The following is a 22,608-nucleotide window of genomic DNA, read 5'->3' as shown; positions in this document are numbered from 1 at the left end:
CGCACACACACACACTTTACATTTGAGTTCTCCTTTATATGGATTTGGAAGAAATTGGTGACTTCTCAGGAAAGAAAACATCCTGACTAAATTTTTATAAAACATTTCTCCCTGTTCCCTAATACTCTGGCAACGATTTTAGATTGCACTAAAGTTTGGTGCAATGCTGTTATATCTCTAAATGGATAGACGAGAAACTAGTCAGCATGTCTGCCTCTTGGGATCGGAACTAGGTGTCTAGGGAACGGGGTGGAAAGAATACTACTTTTCTTTGAGAAAGTTTTTGTATTTTTTTTACCTCATTCGTATATTATCTACTGTTAGCTGTTATATACTAAGTAAATAAGTTAAATTATTTATTTTTAAAAATTCAATGATATTCAATTTAACAAATATGGAATGTTATATAGCTTGCTCTGTGCTGTGCAATGGGCATCCCCTGTTCTCAGGTAATTTCATAGGAGACATGGATGAAAAATAAGATGCGATTGGAACATAAAAGGATCAGAGGTGGTAATAGAGAAGTTTCTAATTAGCTGTAAACATTTTTTAAATGAGTTCATATTATGCATATTGTTCTATATAATACGGCATTTTTCTGTGTTGGTACTTTAGAGGTTCCATTTTCTTTTAATAGACACATTAGGAGCCCTAGATGTGCCATCTGAAAAAAGGAAAATGTGGCTTTTGATGAAGGTAGATCTGGATCATGTGCCAGCTGTATTATTTAATAGCTTTGTGATCCAAAAGGAGGCATTGCTGAGCCTCAGTTTCTTGTAGCTATAATATATATTTGCTATAGTTATTATATATTGCTAACAATAATAGAGGCTGGGCACGGTGGCTCATGCCTGTAATCTCAGCACTTTGGGAGGCCCAGGTGGGAGGCTCTCTTGAGCTCAGCAATTTGAGACCAACTGGGCAACATAGTGATACCCCCTCATCTTTTTAAAAAAAATGGCCAGCATGGTGGCTCACGCCTGTAATCCCAGCACTTTGGGAGATTGAGGTGAGCAGATCATAAGTTCAGGAGATCCAGACCATCCTGGCTAACATGGTGAAACCCTGTCTTTACTAAAAATACAAAAAATTAGCTGGACATGGTGGTGGGTGCCTGTAGTCCCAGCTATTTGGAAGGCTGAGGCAGGAGAATTGCTTGAACCTGGGAGGCAGAGGTTGCAGTGAGCCAAGATCGCACTACTGCACTCCAGCCTGGGCAACAGAGTGAGATTCTGTCTCAAAAACAAAAAACAAAAAACAAAAGAAAGAAATGGTCTTGTTGATGTTCACCATATTGGCCTGGGAACAATGGCTCACACTTATAATCCCATCACTTTGGGAGGCCAAGGAAGGAGGATCACTTGAGATCCTCCTGAACTCATGATCTGATGACTTCAAGATCAACGTGGGCAACATAGTAAGAGCTCATCTCTACAAAAACATGTTTTTTTAAAATTATCCAGGTACAGTGGTACATGTCTGTAGTCCCAGCTACTCAGGAGGCCGAAGTGGGAGGAGGCTCACTTAAGCCTAGGAGGTTGAGGCTGCAGTGAGCCATGTTCATGCCATCGCACCCAACCTGGATGACAGAGCCAGACCCTGTCTCCAAAAAAGAAAATAATAATAGTAGCTAACACTCAACATGTATGCCAAGCATGGCTGTGTTTAAGCATATTAACTTTATTTAATTCTCACAACAACTGAGAGAGGGAGGTAGTTTTATTGCTTTCATTGTACAAATGAGAAGACTGAAGCTCAAATCCCTATCGCACAACTGGTAAATACTGAGTGGGATTCAAATCCACCGTTGTCTCCAGGTTCTCATTCACCACACTCTTCTGGGTGCTATTCCTTGGCCTCAGGGAATACTCATTCTAGCTTTACTCCAGCAATTTGCTGAGGGTCTGCCTGAGGTAGCAAAAGAAAAGATGGAAAAGAGAGGTCAAACTGAAAGATCACTGGTGAGACTTGGTGATGGATTCAATGAGAGACGGTGGACTGCAGGCCAATGGCCCGGTTTCTGCCTTAAGTGGCAGAGTGGCTGATGATGCCACTGTTAAAGGTAGAACACAGGAGAAAGATGGGGGCCTTGGGGGTGCATGAGATAAGTTCAGTTTGAGTGTGTGAGGTGGGATGCCACCGAGGTGGATATACAATGGAAGAAGCTTGTTGCAAATCAAGATTTGGAAGGTATTCCTCCAACCTCCAGACTGAACGAAGACAGTTCCGTCTTTGGATTTCAAGTGAATAAGGATCAGTGAATCGAGCTATCCTACTGCATAAGTGAGTCTATTCTGTAAGTGAGTCTTTTCTCAGGACAGTTTCCATAACTATAGGATTCTTCCTTCATGCTCAAAAGCACTCATTTTCTAGAAATGCCATAGTGGTGTTCTGTACCTGGACATAACTGGCCGAGTCAGTTAGGTCAGCCAGGTGGGTTAATGGATGTGATTTGCTATCAGCTGCTAGACTGAACCGACCTGTAGTGGGACCACATTAGCCAACTGCTTGAGTTCATGGAATAGGCACAGTCAGGCACCCACACCAACATCCTCTCGATTTCCTGAAGCCCTGGTAGTAGGGCATCTTCACACTGATTGAACAACAGCAATCCAAAGAATGATGGACAGATACCTGGGTTCAGACTTACGGCTTCTTCATCACTTCCTGGAAATGAGCAGGGAGAGAGGAGCTTCAGAAAGCTGAGGGTAAGGGGATTCTGAGTCCCCTGGTGTTACAGAGCTCAGCTGTGCTGTCACTCAGCAGAGGCTGGGAGGGGAGAAGAGGAAGTTGTGGATTTACAGAGCCTTGCTCTGGAGAAGCCACACTGGGATAGTGTATAAGAACTAGGGTCTGATTTCTCTGTGCTTTATCTTCTCCCCTTGGAAGCAGAAATACAGAAAAATTGTCAGGGCTGGTGATGACACATGTGCCTAGAGCACAGATGTGTCCCAGCCCTCTCCCAGCTTCTCCAAAACCACTCCAGGAGCTGCCTCCTACTGGGAGGGTATAGCCCCTTAAGGTACAGCGGAGATCAGAGCTATGTGTTCTGGAGTCAGACAGCCTAGGTTTATGTTCAGTTCTGGAACTGAGCCTCTGTTTCTTCCTGTAAAAATAGAATAATTATGAAAACTCTCTGCCAAGATTTATATCCCAGTTCTGCTATGCACAATGCCACCTTAAATGATTTCCTTAATTGCTTGCCAGGTAAATTATCCACAGACATTGTAAATTTTACATGTTTTATTTACCTCTCTGATACAGCTTCAAGCTGTCATATGCACTGATTTGATGAGGCGGACCTGCCAGAGAACTGTAAGACCCTAGCATTTGGGGAGGATGAGGGGCAGAGATGAGAGAAGATATTCACCTGGTTTTGGTTTAGAAGTGGCTTCTATTTCCTTAGCTAGAGAAGAGAGCCAAGAGAGTTGTAGGAAGAGCCTTAATAGTTGTAAAGAGCTTTTAGATGCAGAAATGAAAGCCTCAGAGTAAGTGATACCGTCATTATCTGTCCCTTACCTGTCTCTCCTGAACAGAACCAGAAAGTAATCCCCAGGCAGCTGTTATCATGGCAGACTACTCAGTGGAGGGGGCGCCGCTCTCAGGAAAATGAAGAGGTGCTAAGAAATGTTTTTAATAAGTATTGCGATATGCTCAATAGTGAATTTCTTACTCATACCCCTTGGGGCCAATCTGAGTGTTTACCACCTCCCTGGTTTCTTCTTTCCTCCAGCACTTTTGGGCCTACTGTCCATTAACTGCCACTGATCAGAGTCGGGGCTGGCTGGAACCCTGAGAGAAATGTGGCTGGTTTCCAAGAGAGCTGGGAAAGGTTGTTTTGAAGTAGTGGGTAGAAGTCTTAATGTTGTTCTCTGGATTCTGTTTTGCTCTTTTTCTTCTTGTTCATTCAGATATTGAGGAAACAGAGCAGGCAATTCCAAACTTCTCTTTCAAGTAGGTAATCAAATAAGCAAATGTGTTCAGAACAATTAATCTGCAGTAATAATATCTTTCATTTTTGTGGTGTTACAGTTTACAAAGAACTTTCTGTTGCACTCTCTGTAGCATATAAGCTATGGCCAGGCCACCCTCCTCCTGATTTGTATCTGCAGATGTGTGGGATGCAGCTAGGAAAGCACTGAGAGTCTAAAGGTCCTGGGTACAGGACCGGCTCTACCATCAACTAACTTGATTTATGATGTAAGACAAATCTCTGAGTCTCATTTTCTCATCAGCAAAGTAAGTTGGGACTAACGTCTGCTTCCAACTCCAAAATCCTATCATTTTAAGTCTAGTTTATCTTCCTCTGAAGTATCAGAATATGTGGAATAATGCAGAGGTATTTTGTTTTGTTTTGTACCATTGCTAGGATCATTTTCCTAGACAACCCATTCTCACTGCTCTCTCCCATCTAACAAATAGCCAGCCCCCTTCTCCTTTGATCTCGTGAGGGCCCCTGGCTCTGGGTCTGTTAATCAGTGTTTTCTAACCAGTGTTTGAGAACACCGTGAGGGCACATTTAGCAAGAGCCCCTTCTGCCCTTCAGTCTCTGCCCGTCTCTCATAAATTGGGGGAAGAAAAACCATAGGCTTTGGTTTTTGCTACAGAATAAATAAGATTGTCAAGAACCTAACCCATTTAGAGGAGGCAACAGAGTTTAAGCGCTGTCTTTTCCAAGTTGTACGTTCCAGGTACTTGATATTTACGGAACACTGGGATACTGTCATTCATCAAGTATTTGCTGGCAGCTAGGTGAGCTGCATCATTGCTGGGAGCTGAGAAAACACGCAGAGCTTCAGTGCACAAAGTTTAGTGACTATACTGACTGAGTATAAAAATGACGAGTTTTATGTCAAGCTTCAGTGATCTCAAGACTGTCTAGAGCATATTCCCTAGGCCGAGAATATTCACCTCACTATGCCCTATCAAGAGATGTGCTCAAGAGAGTTTGAAAGCAAAAAGAGAAGGATAAAAGGCTCAAAAAGGTTTAGATAAAGAAAGATATACTCTGGATGAATTAAGGGAGGCACTCCCTTTTCCCCTTTGTATAACTTATCAAAGATTGGAGGGTAAATTTAGGAGGAGCAAATTGAAAGGCACAACCAAGTTTTGAATTTCAAGACAGAGTTTCTGTCTCTGGAGAGGGCAACTCCATTCTTCCTGTCCTCAGAGAGACTTCTCCAGTTCTCCAGCAATGTTTCCAGGCTGCAAACTGCTGCTGCTTCACAGAGAGAAAATAGTGGACTGTAAGTGAGAGACTGTTTATTCAGGACCTTGTACGATGGGGCTCCTTTATCCCTAATGAGAGTAGGGATAAAAATACACCCTACAAAGATGGTTCCTTCTTTTATACACATTGCATTACTTGAAATTTCATCTCTCAAGCAGATAACACAAAATCCCGGGTTTCTTGTGCTTGTCTAGAAGCTTGCTGGTGTCTTCATCTACTTGATGAATGTAAAGGGAAACATCAAGAAGGAAATTATGACTCTATCAAGAGACTGCCTGTGACAAAAGTAGTCATGCTTTTATTTAGTTATTTATTTATTTTTGTTTTCTGAGATTTGTACTTTTAGGGCAAATGAAGTTATGTAAGCAAACCTGAGATTCAGCAAACTTTTCAGGACCCTGTATGTTCTAACATTGCAATGCTTTCCACGAGATGATGGGTGACGAGGAGCTTGTCATCTTTGCTGAGTGGTTTCAGTTTTCTCATACTTACAACTCCAAGGGCTCATTGATTGAAGCAGCACGTGAGCCCGTATTGATCTGAGTTCAAAGTTTTTTCAGATTTACTTCCTTGTCTCCAAAAAAAAGAAAGCGATTTGCTCAGAAAATGATCTACTCATTATAAATCTGAGCATAATTAGTGACTTTCCTCTCCGTGGCCCAAGCTAAAGAAACTCCTTGTTAAAGCGATTAAAGAGGATTGAGGAGAAATCAACCCAGACCCAAAGCGACTTTTTAGAAAGACGCAGGCATCCAGCAGAAATATTGCAGAAAAGAATCCAGTAAGATTGAAAAACAGAGAGAGAGAGGAAAGGTTGTGGGCCTTTTTTTTTTTTTTTTTTTTTTTTTGCTTATTTATTTTATTTTACTTATGCAGTAAATAAATTTGCATAGTCCAAAATCAAAAAGTTCAAAAGCTCATAAAAAGCGAGTATCTCATTGACGCCTGCCCCCCAGGGTTCCAGTTTACCTTTTGTCTGTGTCTCATGCCTTTGAAGTAATTTTATGACTATAAAAATAAATACATATTCCTTTTTAAACTCTTTGCATACAAATAATAGCATAATGTACATAGACCACTTTTCACCTTGCTTTCTTCACTTTACAATACACCTTGGATGTTATTCCTTGGCACGTAGAAAGACCCCTCTTTCTTGGAGCTACATTGTATGGGTGAAGAATAATTTATTTAAGCAATTACCACTTGATGGACCCTTAGGTTGTTTCCAGTCTATAGACATTTTTATTTAAAATGGTGTAATGAATGATCTTTCACCCACGTATCTGTGGGATACAAACCCAGAAGTGAAACTGTTGGGTCTGAAGATACATATATTTCTAATGTTGATAAGTATTGCTAATCTGTACCCCATAGAATTTGTAGTCATTGCTCTTCCAAATTGTGGTATTTAAAAATGAGTTAGCCTCGGTGCTGCTTCTGCCAAATATAAGCATGAGTGGACTTTGGCAGTTTGTGCAGGCTGTGCAGACAAACTGAGGAAACTAGGGAAATCAGTGCCTTGGAAAACGGCAATTTCAGAATGGAAGCAAATCGATGCAGGATCTCCCTGCTTCCAAAGCCCAGATTTAATCCAGATGCAACACCCAAAGCTTTAATTGATATGTTACCTTCAACTTTTGAAGCACTTTCACATCCCTTACCATCTACAACCTTCATAATAAACTGTAAAACAGATGGACTAGGATTTCAGTTTTTATTCCTCCATGTAAGCCCTTGCCTCGTACACCACTTTAACAGACGTTTAGAAAGTGAAACACTGAGCGATGTGTCAAGGGCACTTAGAAATAAGAGATCGCCAGAAATAAGACTATAGAATCTAGGACCACCCCACTCCCAGGCTAGCCCTGGCTCTCTTAGGCATAGTCTTAGGGGATGCAGCCTGTCCATAAATAATTCCCCAGAATACTGGTGTTTACAGTCTGGGCACAAATGGGTCTCAACTGGGCTCTAGCGCAGAACATAAAATCAGGAGACAGGAGCAAACATGACTGTTCATGCTGCACAGAGACATATCAGTTAGCAGAACAGAGGCTCTGAAAGAGCAGAAGAGGAATAGATGGACATGGGAGGGCCCTTGCTGTGCACCAACATATAACACACAAAAGGCACCAGGTGGATCTTGGGAAATTTTACATCTATTTCATTCCCAGCTTCTGCGCAATCATAACAATATTTTTTTTTCCACAAAGGGAAGGCAACAAGTCCTGATTTTAATTGCTATTTCTGAAATAGAAGATTTTTTAAAAATAATAGTGGCTTGGACATTTAGAATACCTGTAGGATTACTGAATTAGGTAAATTAAATTACCACTTCACATAGCCTTTTTCAGTGCAGTTTTTGGAAGACAGCACCAGGCCTTTCTTAGAACTCCAAGGTTCTTCTGATGCAATTGTCTCTAAGAGTCACATGCCGTGTGCACATAAGTCTGTGTCTCCACTCTACTTGGTCATCAGTCACCCATGCTGGCTCATCTGGGCACCCCTGCTGAAACAAGGCTGAGGTAGGTATTTCCTACTTTCAGCAACAGGAAACACCAAGGGACAAAAGAATGAGCCAGGCCAAGGCCCAAATCTCCCAAGGATGTGGGAACAGAGGAGTGGGGGAGTGTTGCTAGGTTGCCTCCAACACTGAGTAGCTTCTCACCAGGAAATGCCTGCAAGTTTGAAGGAAACAAAAGTCCAGGGACCAGCAGAACTCTTACCCAGGTAAATTCACCATTATGGCTTTGCCTTCTTCATGAAAATAAGCTAATGCACCCTGGTGCAGTGGCTCACTCCTGTAATACCGGCAACTCAGGGAGTTAAGGCAGGAGGATCACTTGAGGCCAGGAGTTTGAGACCAGCCTGGGCAGCATAGCAAGACCCTGTCTCAAAAAATTTTAAAAATTAGCCAGGCGTGGTGGCATGCATCTGTAGTCCTTGCTACTCAGAAGGCTGAGGCAGGAGTTAGAGATCAGCCTGAGCAACAGAGTAAGACTCTATCTCTAAAAATAATGAAAATAAGTGAATGGAAATTTGTGTTCACCAGCTTCAACAAGCTGGCATGAGACAGGCTTATGATTTCTCCAAATTGGGCCAATTCCTGAAATAGAAATTTGTATTTGATTCCTCACATAATTATTGCATAACTGCCATAATAATTGTGATGGCTAAACTGCCAAAGTATTTTATGACTCCTTAAATGCTCTCATGTGTATTATCAAGGAGTTTAGAATTCATTAGCAGAAACAAGATTATAAAGCAGCTAAGATCTGTAATGCTTTTGATATACATGGTTCTTCTAAACTCAGAACTTAAAGTTCAAGAGGATCTTAGATACCATTTATTCCAATTGATCTCATTTTGCAGATTTTTTTAAAAAAGAAAAAATGCCTAAAGAGATTATGTGATTTGAAGATATGGAAACAGGAAGGCCTAAGCTTGCAACCCCACCCTCTCATGTCACCTACTGCAACGCAACCTTGGGCAAGTGGGTTATTCTTTCTAGGCCTCAATTTTTTCATTAAGGAGATACTGATATTAAATCCTACCAGTTTGATGTGAAGATTAAATCATTCACATAAAGCATCTCCTACCTTAAGTTACTCACAGAAAATCGGGTCAGAATGGTCTTTCTACAGTATCACACTTACTCTTCCTTCTACTAAAAAAAAAACCCACCTTCGGAACAAATTTGGGATCCAGAGCTATCACTCCTCATTTGTGAAGTTAGAAAGCTAAGCCTGTGAGAAGTCATAATTCAGTGAAGTTCTAGTCCCACAGACCATGAGAGCAAAATCACACGGTTTTGTACAGAGGGGATGTTCCTTGGGGCAGGCCACTATGCTCAGGAAGTGCAGTAGAAAATCAGATTTACCAGGGAGCATAGGACAAAGATTCCTGCATTCAGGAAGCATGTTCAACACCATCTGGGGGCCAGGCACTGTGGATCTTGCTCATCTGAAAGAAAATAATTCATGTTCATTCTTTCGTTCAACAACATATTAAGCACCTACTGTGTGCCTGTTTGAAGGGATGGATATAGATCAGTGAACAAAATTGACCAAAAATCCTAATCTTGTAGAGCTTACATTTAGCAGGCAGAGACAGTAATAAACAACAAGCATAATAAACTAGAAAATTATACTGTATTTGGAAGATGATAGGAACTATCAAAACAAAGCCAGCAAGGGAGAAGAAAGTTCAGGGTAGACCTCATTCAGAAGGTGACATCTGAGCTAAGTCTTTTTCTTTTCTTTTCTTTTAAGACAAAGTCTCACTCTGTCACCCAGGCTGGAGTGCAGTGGCACTGTCTCAACCCACTGCAACCTCTGCCTTCTGGGTTCAAGTGATTCTCCTGCCTCAGCCTCCTGAATAGCTGGGAGCACAGGTGTATGCCACCACATCCGGCTAATTTTTGTATTTTTAGTAGAGACAGGGTTTTGTCATGTTGGCCAGGCTGGTCTCCAATGTGTGACCTCAAGTGATCTGTCCTCTCTGGTCTCCCAAAGTGCTGGGGTTACAGGATTGAGTCACTGCACCTGGCTGAGCTAAGTCTTAAAGGAGGTAAACTTTGTCAATATGTGGGAACGGTGTTTCAGGCAGAAGGAAGAGCCAGTGCAAGGATCAGAAAGGGGGATCATGTCTAAGGTGATGGAGAAATGACAGGGAGGCAAGTGTGGAAACAGGTGAGAGGGAGCGGAGTAGGAGATGGATTCTGAGGCAAGGTGGATCTAGAGAGGCTGGCCAGGAGCAGCCATTGATTGCATGGCATTTGGCTTTGACTCTACATGAGAGGAGAAGTCAGCGGAATGAGTAAGGGAGTGATCCTGACCTAGGTCTCAGTGTTCTTTTGGGAATAGGCTGGAGAGAAGTGAAGTGGAGGCAGAGAAACCAGTTAGAAGACAACTGCAGTAGTCCAGCCAACAAGGAGGGTGACTTTTTAATCTTGGAAACTTCTTCATTTACAAATTAGAAAAAAATACTGAAGCACAGAAGGCAATAGACTTATTTATCCAGGGCCACATGGGGAGTAAAGGCAGGGCTAGGACTAGAATCCTGACATCATCTGTTCTTTAAACATTTGTAGAGCATCTTCTCTATGAAGATAGAAGCAGCCTGGTGAAGAGGCCCAGAGAACATTGCATGTTAGACTGACCCCTAACTGCCACATATAGCTCACTTGTCAAGTGTGAGTGGGACTTGGGACTTCTAACCAACAGAATGTGGCAGAGGTGATGGGATGACACTCCTGTGATTATATGACAGTTGTACATCAAATTCTTATAGCCTTGAGACAAATTAGTGCTAGTTTGGTTTTTGTGTTGCTACTTAAATGGAAAGATTCTAACTGTGAAATAGCATTTTTGTCATGTAAAACCAGTAAGTGGTATACTGCCAAGAAAAGTATTTGATGCTATGATTTTCCTGAGCCATTAAAGCAGACATCATGGTCTCCTTTCTGGCTAAAGATCTACAGGCTGAGGTTTTTCTGGGCAATGGGTACAAATGTCTTCTGGCCTTCCTGCAGCACTAATGCGCAAATAGCTGGCTGGTTCATCTTAGTCAGGCACTTGGTAGTTTTCTCGTGGTTGGCCTCAGAACGCAAGGTCTTTCTGTCAAGATCATTGCCTTCATTGCTTTGAGATTTCCTTTTGACATTTGAGCTCCTTTGGAGCACTACCTCTTTTTTTGGAAGATTTTGCATAGTAATAACTCTTAGAAGGCTGCCAAGTTGTTCATGACAAAGTTTGCAGTTAGAGGAGGTACGTTAGTAAAATTTTACTATTTCAAACTCCCCAAAATTAAGTAGTGTGATTTCGTCTACATTTTACTTCAAATTAGGCCTCATTCTTTCACTCTTAAATATTTTCTGGCATCTTAATATTTTCATTAGTTTTATCAAATTAAAAGGGGGCCAAATTCTTAAAGTAGGTCTTTAGCTTTTAACTTATTGTGTGTTTGGCCTTAAAAAGCAAACCTATGATGTGTTCTTTCTGAGGCTCCAGTGTGCACATTGTGTCTTAGTTTAGAAAGTGAGATGATATTTAATCTTCCAAAGAAGTATTTGTTGTTATAGACTCCCCAGGGAAAACAAGGAACCCTTGAAGGACTCCTTTCTTGAACTTTCTACATTAGCAGAAAGAAAGTATTTAAGCAAAAATGTGACTCTGTTTATAGCATTTATCCAGCACCGTTAATTCTGATCACCTTAAACATGCTAGTCGAGATATATTCTGGATTCTGGAAATCTTGTTAAGACACTAACATTGGAGTAAAACAGAAATCTTAATTCATGTTAACCAGGGGTGCACGATCTGCATATTGCTCATGACATCCACATATTGTATAACAGCACCTAGTGCAAACTTCGCAAAAGTTGTTTGAGCTCTAACAAATCCTGCTAGGAAGTTATTTTTATTTTCATTGCTATTTTTGCAGAGTAATTTATAATAAAGGACTTGTTCTTTTGCACTGAGGATCTCGTGGCCACAAAGCTTTTTGTTGACTGTGGGACCATTGATCGATGTGTTTCAAATAAGTGACCACAAATGGAGTGACCACCCTTTTGCAAAGGGTGAGCTGCTTTACCGCAGAGAAAGACTGGTCGTGCTACCTCTCCTTGGTTGGAAGGTCAGAGCTACGGGGCTCTGAGAAGTCTGTGCGTCAGACTGTGTTTCCAGGAAGGCTTTTTCATTGCTGGGCTAGCATGTAATCAGGAACCAGAACTGCTTACCAAGAAAAGGAGCCTTCGTATTCACAGCATTTCTCTTGATTTGATGCTGATAGGGGGCTGACCCTACCTCTGGGTTAACCTCTAACGTGGCTTGTAGGAGCAGAAAGCTGATGAAAAATGATGTTTGTTTATTTATTCAGCAATGAGTTGAGAAAAGCTAGCTGTTGACTTTGTTAAGTAAAATCAACAAAACTTTTCCCCAACTTAAGCTCTAGATTTAGTTAATCTCATTTAAAATAGATGAAAAAGTAGGCAAAATATTGTGTTCCCACTTAGGCTCCTTCAGTCAGTACCATGGTTGCTGAGAGGCTGTGAGGACAGTAGAGTGGGCGAGTCTGGACCCTGGAGTTGGACAGTGTGGGTGTCAGGCCCACCTCAGCCACTCCATAGACTTGGGTGAGCAAGTGACCCCTCTTTAAGCCTACTGTGGCACCAGCCTGCCAGCTGTGTGATTTTGGCAATTTGCATGCCCTTTCAATGACTCTGATTCCTCATCTGTGAGGTGTGGATAATAATAATAGTCCTGGCCTCGATGCAGTGTTTGAGGCAATGTGCTTGTGAGGACTTGGCATCTGCCACGTGGTCAATGTCTAGGAGCTGTTGCTGTTAAGGACACAAATGTTGACACGGGTCTTCATCAAATTCTTCATTAAATGTCCTTTTCACATTATTACCGATGGTTTCTAGTGATTGAAAATGTGTGCAGTGGAGGGAAAGGCGGACTATTTCAATTAATAACTTTATGTAAGTTTATTTAAATCATAAAAAGAGATTTGGTATAGGGGTTTTTGAAAGTGGCTCTGCCACTTTTGAGAACCTCAACAAGTAAGAAGACCTGTAAAGGGTTCCAAGTTGTGCTGGGTGCTTGCAGGACATGTCTAGGAGATCCAAGGTTATTCCTCCAGGTCATGTACCGTGTAGGAGTTCAAGATGCTAAAGACCCAGGAGCCAGACTCGTTTGAGAACTACACTCAGGCCCAGGCTACAGGGACCTGTTTGTGTTTGAGAGGCATTAAAAGAGTAGTGGAAAGAGCACTGGGCTTTGTTTAGAACCCCAAGTCAACCACTTATGAGATCTATAAGCTTGAGAAAGCTGACTAACTTCTGAGCATCCGTTTATTAATCTTTAAAATAGATACAAGGCCTGGCACAATGGCTCACACCTGTAATCCCAGCACTTTGGGAGGCCGAGGCGGATCACATGAGGTCAGGAATTTGAGACCAGCCTGGCCAACATGGCGACACCTTATCTCTACTAAAAATACAAAAATTAGCTGGGCCTGGTGGCTCATGCCTGTAATTACAGCTACTCGGGAGGCTGAGGCACGAAAATTGCTTAAACCAGGAGGTGGAGGTTTCAGTGAGCCAAGATCTTGCCACTGTACTCCAGTTTGGGTGATTAAGACTCTACCTCAAAAAAATAAAATAAAATAAAATAGATACAATAATATCTACCTCATAAAGTTGTGATAAGGGTTAAACACCACCATTAACACATAGTAAGAGCTCAATACACATTCTTCTTTCCCAATGTAATCTCATCTTTTTCAAGAGTAGAAATAGGTTGCTTGGTAAACCCAGAGATAGTAAACCAACTAAAGCATAGTCCGAGACAAAAACGATTCAAAATGTGTCTGAATCTACTATCACTCTAAACGACACTTCTCTTCTAAACTTTTGACCTAAAACTATTCCTTATAAATAGATGATGTCTCCTCTCTATAGAGAAGAGATGTCCTACCGTAGAGAAATGATGTCCTCCTACTATAGAGAAGAGCTTTTAGACAACGTAGGTGTTGTATTGAGGAATGTAAAGAAATAGAGACACATTCTAGAGTAGCTAATTCTGGGACTGTGCTTCCCAGCAAGACCAGCTTTTTTGACTATAAGGAGAGAAACACACAAAATATTATCACCTCTTGAGACTTTGCTTCCCTATCTTGCGTTGTTCTGTTAGACATCTGTTTGGCAGGTAACCGACTTTGTCATTCACACATTGCTCAGAATTCATTCATGGAGCTGGCTTACTTTCCTTCGTAACACCTACATAAAAATTGGTTGCACTGAGTAAGTGCAGGACTTGATGGGGTAAGAGGAGAGAAGGTAGTGGAACACCCAAGTAGAGGAAGAGGCCATATACACAACCAGTGTCATTGTACCAATGGGAGTAGAGATAGTGTAGGCACAGGTAAGACTCCAGGAGATGAGTTCAAGTGCACCTAATATTTAGAATAATTGCTTCCTTCATCAGCACTCGTTTGACTCTTGCTCCTAGAACCCATGTTATTAGCAGAACAGCTATTCTACCAATTATTTATATATTATAAATAAGATAAGTTTTTGGAGTAGACAAGATCCTGTCTACCCTTGGAAATATTACTGTATGTAAGCAACTACATTTCTAATAACAAACAGTCAACTTGAATATGAATTTGTAAAACCAAACCTGGTCTTCAACTGTTGTTTGAAGAATATCTAAAATCCCTCTAACAGCTTGATATGTTCAAATTCCAGATGACCAAAATGAGCCCCTTGTTTACAATGCACATGTTTTGTTATAATTGAATGTCAAGTGTTTAAATGCATTTAAATGAAGATCAGAAAGCACATAATCAATTCCAGTAAAATTAATTTGACTGGGCTGGGCAAGCTGGCTCACGCCTAATCCCAGCACTTTTGGAGGCTGAGGCATGTGGATCAGGAATTCAAGACCAGCCTGACTAATATGGTGAAACCCCATCTCTACTAAACATATGAAAATTAGCCAGGCGTAATGATGTCTGTAGTCCCAGCTACTTCAGGAGGCTGAGGCAGGAGAATTGCTTGAACCTGGGAGGTGAAGGTTGAGGTCAGCTAAGATCGTGCTACTGCACTCTGGCCTGGGCAACAGAGTGAGACTGTTTCAACAACAACCACAACAAAATATTAATTTGGAAGTAAAGCAAAATGTTTATTCATATATGTATGATAAAGCACTTATCTTTTTTGTGACTTGGCTTCTATGTGAGCAAGCAGGAAAAAGACAGATATAACCGAATTATTAATTCCTGTATGTTATAGATACTGCTATGTTAAATAACTCACATTGTAAATCAGAATTAAATGCCTTACCCCAGATTGAGTTCCAGGAAGATTGAAAGTTAAATATTTTAAAAGAAAACAAACAAAAAAAGAAAGAAAAATGAATTTAAGTTCTATCAAACTTGAGAGGGGGTAGGGAAATTAAAATGTGTAAACTCATGAAGAAATTACCTAATAAAAAAGGTGCACAGATATAATGTTATAAAAATGCAAAATACTTTTACATATTTAATGTAATGATATAAGGCAAACAAACCAGAAAAATAGTTATAGCAAGTATTTTATACATAGGCAAAGGGTCATTATCTTTATTATATGAAATACTCTACCCAATATTTACACACACACGTGCACACACACGTACATAGACTCTTAAACAATTAGGCTGTAATAGAAGCTTGGAGAAAATACAATTAGGAAAAATAATCGACATCATTAGATGTTAAGTAAATACAAACAAAACAAAATTATACTATTTACTCATCACATTAGCAAATTTTGCTTGTTTTAACATCTTTTTATGATAATACTCTACTGGGGGTGCAGAAAAAAAGCCTCATTCACTAGTGGAGCAGAGCATTAAGCTACCCGGCCAACCCACGCAGAAAGCAATTTGGTAACGTGGACTAAGTTAGTCGTATCCTTTGAGGTATTGGTTCCCTTTCTCTAAAACTACACTAAAAAAAACTCCAGATGTCAAATAGCCTTCATGTATTCATCATGATGCTCTTCATAAAAGTGAAAACTGCCAAGCAACCTAAGTGTTCAATAACAGCGAGGACTAAGTAAAGCCTGATGATGCAGTGAATGAATCTGGTATCAGGAGACCTACAAGTGATGTTTATGGTGACTGTATATGGAAAAGCATATTCTGTGTGATTTCCATGTGTTTAACTGTGTATTGGAACATTCTGGAAAGAAACTCAACTGATGCACTAAGTGGTTGCCTTTGCTTTACAGGAGAAGAGGAAACATATAAAGGGGTTCAGAACCTGGGATGTGAGTCCAAACTGCCTATGTTTAAATCCTAGCTCTGCTACTTGAGTATATTTGACTTTGAACAAGTTTTTTGTTTTTTTGTTTTTTTGTTTTTTTTGAGACGGAGTTTCACTCTCGTTACCCAGGCTGGGCGCGATCTTGGCTCACCGAACCTCCGCCTCCTGGGTTCAGGCAATTCTCCTGCCTCAGCCTCCTGAGTAGCTGGGATTACAGGCACGCGCCACCTTGCCCAGCTAATTTTTTTTATTTTTAGTAGAGACGGGGTTTCACCATGTTGACCAGGATAGTCTCGATCTCTTGACCTGGTGATCCACCCACCTCGGCCTCCCAAAGTGCTGGGATTACAGGCTTGAGCCACCGGGCCTGGCCTTTGAACAAGTTTTAAGTTTACTGTGATTAGGTTTCTCCCTCAGTAAGTTGGTGGTAAAATAGTACCCACCTCCTGGAGTTGTTGCAAGGATGAAATGTGCTAACCTAGGTAACACCTGGCATACAGCAAGAGCTCAGAAGCATTCGCTGTTTGCTATTTATTTCAGTGATAGAACCAACATGGGCAGGTTTTTGCCCCATCTTTCTGCATTTTCCAAACCGACTTTTCTCTCTTAACCATATTACTGTTACATTGGAAAAAAGCAATAAATATTTTCCTGAAGACCCTGAGAACTGGGTCAGCTGGGGTTTTTTTTGCCACATAGATTCAGATTCTTAATAGGATATCACAGTATAGAGACAAAAAAATAGATTCTTCATGGTTGCTGAGACCCAAGAAATGAAATGGGAGTTGCAGTGACAATTCAGATGAACTTTGTATCCCATTTCATAAAAAGTTAAGATAGTTCAGTTTCCGTAAAAGACTTCTTGCCTCCTCTGGGACAGCTGTGCCAACCCAGTATTATTCCTGCCTCCCACCACCCACTAACCCCAGCCTTTAGCTCCTAGTTAACTCAGTGCTGGGCGTGCTATTTTCTCTATGACTTAAATGAACCTTTTTAAAAACTGGAATCACATGTTTCAGTAATAAGAGCAAGGCAAAAACTTTAACAACATTGACAATACTGGCATAAGTCAATTTTCTTTGGCAAGGAAAGTAAATTAGGGAAAGGGGAGAAGGAGTAAATTTACACTTTTATTAACACCAATACCGTTATTAATTTATGAACATTTCAATCATTATCATGCATAATCTGACTTACATGTAAATTTGTCATTCTAAGAAGATTTTAAAGTTCCAGTTGTAGAGGGAAAATTAAGGGGAAAATTGCTTTCTCTTTCCCCTATATTCTCCCATGTTTTCAGGGAAAATTTTAGGGAGAAAAATCTCTGCTCATTTTAGAGTCTTCTCTTGCCAGCAACTAACAAGTCTGTGTAATACAGTTACCAAGGCAATGTCAAGACCATGTAGACAGAGGGAGAAAATGTGGTGTGAAGACAGGGAGATGATGAAAGTGGATTAACAATGTGAACAGGAGGGGCTTTTCTAATTGGAAAAAAATAAAATCACACTATCCTTTGAAAATGATTATGCTAGCAATTCTAACATCTGCTGTTATAAAGGAACTTAATTAAAATAAAGCCTTTTTTCTATATCACCTGTTCGTGAATGCTTATTTGTTTCCTAATTATGCCCCATCTTTGCAACTCTGTATTGAGCCATGTCAGAATGGGTTCCATTGCATTCAAGTTAGATCAAGAGATTTTTTTACTTGTTCAAACCAGAAACAGTTTTTTTCTATAAGTTCTGCTTGAAGCCATGAATTCAGGCAGACCCTCACTGATAAGGACTGCAAAGACAGATACAGCTCTTGCTCCTAAAGCAGCGCAGATATTTGCGCTTAAATCAATGCAACCACCAGCCGAATACACACTCATTTTGCTAGGACTGTTGCTTCTGTTCTAAAAAAGACTCAAGTTTTCTTTTTTTTTTTTTCCTTCAGGTACAATCCTTGGATTTACCCTCCGACCATACAGAATGAGCTACCGGGAAGTCAAGTACTTCTCCTTTCCTGGGGAACTTCTGATGAGGATGTTACAGATGCTGGTCTTACCACTTATCATCTCCAGTCTTGTCACAGGTACCATAGCAGTTGTTGGCTGGTTTGTTTTTAAGTGTGCTTATTGCAAAAGATTGCTTAGAAAAGCCAATGCTTTAGGTTTCTGCTGGATGCATGCTCTGTTCTAGTAAAAAAAAAAGTCCCTTCAAAATGATGGAAAGGAGGCTTTAGTAATGCATGAATGATTATAACTCTCGTATTTTACCAATCACAAGAGGAAACGAATTTAAACAGCCACGTAATCTGGTCCGCCTCACTGTGAACGAGGTGCCCTGCTAAACACCACACCACCAGCCTTCTCTGACCACAGTGATGTAGTTGACAACAGCGTACAACAGGTCTGTTTTCTCACCCTCTTATCCCACCCAGATAACATCTGGTTGGACAGCCTATTAGCTATTGATGCAAGAATGCTTGTTCTCAGAACCACCAGGACTTGAGCGGGAGCCTTCTTGGAAGCCTCATCAAGAGGTAATGCCCACAACACTCACCAACTCTGCTGCCACCAACACTTATCTTTTCCTGGTGTACCCGCATGATTTCATTTCCTTCTCCAGTTGCCTCCCACCCCCATTACCTTTTATGCTGGTGGGAGAAGGGGGAGGGGGCGGGAGATTTCCCCATCTGAATATTTTATCAGTGGGCACTTGGATTTTTGCCAAGTGGAAGCTTTGCAGGATAGGATTCTATTTTCTATGATAGTGAGATAATCATTTATTCCTGCATGGGAAAAGGTGAAAGAGTCATTTGTCTATGCGACTGGTGAAAACAGATGGAGCCAAGAAGTTGCAGAAAAATGTTACTGTACGTTCCTTCCTGCCCACTCTTCTCTTTCCCCACAGCACATCTCTGACTTGGAGAAGGAATTTCCATAGACACTGCCCCAGCGGGATGATTTCTGGGTTTGTAGATAAAGCCCAGAACTCAGGTATTACTGACCCTATTCTCTTTAACACTCTTGGCTCACTGTTCCCCTGTTGGGCATACCACTCTGCCTCTATGTGAGCTGCCGCTGAGAATCCTTCCTCATCTCAGGGAGTTCTCAAGGATATTTATACTCTGCTTTCAAGATCTCTGTGTAATGAGAACTTCATAGTACAACTCAAAAGTCATGGAGCAGCATTCTAACTATTACATGCCTTGAAGGGCTGGCTATTACTTGGACAGGAACTATGTCAGATTTTTCCTCAATGCCTTTCAGGTCTCTGCTGGTTTCCACTTGTCCAGAGCCTTAAACAAGTGACTGCATGTACACGTGCTTTCATTGAAGAATGAATTGCCCATGAAACAGTCCTGGAGTTGATTTGGTGTACTTGTCTGTGAAGCTGGGATGGTCCATTGCTGACCAGGGGTAATCACAGCAGCTCTAATTCTTACCACCAAACCTATATTCATGCCAACATGAAGGCACATGCTTATTTTATTATCCATATGCTGACATTTTTCTGGAAAACAAACTCTTCACAGAAAGCACTTGTAAGGCAGAACCCACATCTGACATTTTCTGTGGTAGAGCAGAGTCTCTCTTCACCATCCCTGCTGGCCGAGCATCTGGATTGAGTGCCTAAAGGCTTCCTGTACACAAACTGAGGGGTTCTGGATCCTTCATACATCCTCTTCAAGGGTGGAACCAATGTTTAGAGGTTTCTGCTTTCTCTTAACTGTGCTGAAAACCCACTGTGTTACTCTTTAAAAGAGAAAAGCCCTTATGTGATGTAATTAGGCTTCCTAGTGTTACTTCCCCTTACTAGCAGTCCCAGTTGACCACCACCTTGAAGTGGAATTTCCTGATGTTTTTTAAATACCTAATAACAAACAACTTTATTGAGGAAATAAGAGCTTTGGTTGTGTAATTTTGCAGGGAGAAAAAAAAAGCGATGACGCAATCCTTTGTATAGCTAAAGAGAAATTTTTGGTCAAAATTTGGAAAAATTGTCAACATTTATAATACTGTCAAAGAGAAAGGAATTATAAGCTGCAAACAACTAGTATAAAATGAACTTTTAAAAATGTAACCTAATTGCAAGTTGGGAGTGTTGCCAAATTGGACCATTAAGAGAGTTTTAGCTCTTATTCGAGACTGCGTTAAGACAAAGAGCCTGAGGGGCATAATTTAGTTTGCCAAAGATCTTTTTAAGGTATCAGTCTGAAATGAGTAGTTTCCAAATGACACAGTAATTTAGATATTTATGATCAAATGGAATGAATGATTGATTTAATAAGAATGTCCTTTATGGTTTTGAATACAATAGTTCTAACCCAAATGAAGGGATGACCCAGTTGTAATGGGAAGGGAGGAACTTTTACAAATGACACAGAGCCCTGGAGGATCCCTGTGAATACCGGGAAATGTTACTGGAGAATGTGTTGCCTAGGGAAGACACAGAGTCAGGCTCCCTTATTTTGGAGTGGAAAGGCAACCTCAAATGCCTCCGGTGGCCCAGTGGGTGATATATGTACATGAAGCTGCCCTTTCAGGCTACTTTTTGTTTTCCTATTTTGTTGGAGTCATGGATACAGAGAAATAAGAGGACCAAGTATGATGTTAGGCAGAGAGAGAGAGACCCAACTACAGAATAATGTGGCAAAAGGAAGGCAGAGAGACTTGAGACAAAGGCCAGATCTTCCCATTTTTCAAGAGTATCCAGAAATCTCAAAATTTTTAAGAACCAGCAGATTTTTGGATACAATTCACAAAACAAAACACTGCAAAGCAAACATGGTACATCTGTAGGCCCATTCCAACCCTCAGGCTACCAGTATTAGAACTCAGGTTTGAATGTCAGTGCTGTTCATTATGAGACATGTCCTGCTAACCTTGCGTGCCCATCAAGCTATCTCTGGGTTTCATATGTTGACTTATCCAACCATTGGCAGTCCTGTGCCAAAACTTAACTGATAATATGGAATTAGCTACTGAACATCATGTTTACGAAACAAATTGCTATTGGAAAGGCTTTTCTCTCCATCTTCTGGGAATAACTGCATTGTGTGGTAGCCACCCTGGTCTTTTCTACACCGGAAGGAACACTAGAGTAAGAACTCAGAGGTCACACTCCCATACTAAATCTTTCCCAGCGGGAAAATACTTTATAGACTTGTTGCTCCTCAGTTTAATTGTCCCAGGGTCTGTGTAGACAAAAACTGAAATGCATAAAATTATTATTGTATTTCTTGGACTGAGCATTTTATTGTGGAAGATTCTAGAAAACATGCTATATGATTAATTGTAGTAAAGCCACATTTAAATTCGGAGACATCTAGGTTATATTTTTTTACTTGAAACATCCGTGTTTTATGAGCTGTGGCTCCATTGCCCTTGTAAGCCATGTTCCCTTTTTCCTGAATTTGAAACTTCAATCCTTCCAAACATGCCTGGTGTGTATTAGCATTCCAGAGGCTGCCAGAAAGAAGCTGGGAGAACGCCTAATGGCCAGATTTGTACTCAAGTACCTATTTTTTGAACAAGAAGACTATGTCTATGCCAACACACCACACAATAAAATAGGAGTTTGGTGCCAGTTTCTATTGATTTGGCAGGACAGGCAGCCAAACTAGAGATTTCATGCCAGAAATATGAGTTGGTTTGGCTGACTTAGCCTGATTTAATTCGCTGGATAATAATTAGATGTCACATCTGGTTGTGCTGTATAGACATAACTTTTACCCCCTCAGTTCTGAATCTTTTCAGAAAACTAGTGCTTTCTTCTTTTCTCATTCTAAGTGTGTATTCCCCCTCAATCACTTACCTCAGAAGAAATCTTTGGTGTCACCCCAATTTTCTGGAAGTGGGGAGCACAACTTTTGACAAGCAAGCTCTGTGGAGTTGGGCATAACGTAAGTAAAAGAGGTGAGAGAGGAGTATCAACATAACAGTGTCTGGGACCTATGGTAGGATACCCTGGAGGCAGGATTATAAAATGGATGAAATTTCTCACTTAACAGTCATTCATTCCTTAACAGTTGTTTATTGCACTCTTACTATGTCAGACACTGGGGAGGCGTGAATACAAGGATACAGTCCCCAGGATGATGTGTGTTGGGTGCTGGGGAGAGAGTTTTCCCTCATCTCTTAATTCACACAATACATGTCAGCAAATTCCCATTCCAATTCCTTCACTAAAAGGAGATAAGACTCATTCTCTGTACTCCCAACAAGAAAGAGACAAGTTGATTTTTAAGAATATGATTTCAAATCTGATTTTCCTGTCAAGGCATCTCCATCCTAAAGTCAACTAGTCCAGAATTTTCCATCATAGGTACCACTTTAGTCTCATTTACTTAACATTTTCTTTAAATAAACATACTTTTCTTCCAAAGCCTACAATCATTACCCAAAATGGAAACCTCCTATTGCTTGTCATGTGAAGGAGATAAGTAACAATGTTATGAAATTCTAAATTGATACAATTGCCTAACAAAGGCTCTGAGAGCCTAAGACCCACCTCCCCAACTCTTGTAGTGTTTTTAAATGGCAGGGTGTGGTGGCTCACGCCTGTAATCCCGGCACT

General features: G+C 40.8%; 1 protein-coding gene across 1 annotated transcript in view; it reads left to right on the top strand.

Annotated features, from left to right (window-relative positions):
* SLC1A3 (solute carrier family 1 member 3) overlaps positions 1 to 22,608 on the top strand; it is an 82,546-nt gene that overhangs the window by 5,382 nt on the left and 54,556 nt on the right. Inside the window, exon 3 of the mRNA XM_054252295.2 lies at positions 17,981 to 18,118. Within this exon, the coding sequence (XP_054108270.1) occupies positions 17,981 to 18,118 (138 nt within the window). The remainder of the gene's footprint in view (positions 1 to 17,980; positions 18,119 to 22,608) is intronic.

This window comes from Callithrix jacchus, chromosome 2 (assembly GCF_049354715.1).
Source record: "Callithrix jacchus isolate 240 chromosome 2, calJac240_pri, whole genome shotgun sequence".
NCBI lineage: Eukaryota > Metazoa > Chordata > Mammalia > Primates > Cebidae > Callithrix > Callithrix jacchus.
This window is presented reverse-complemented; position numbering and strand designations above follow the sequence as displayed.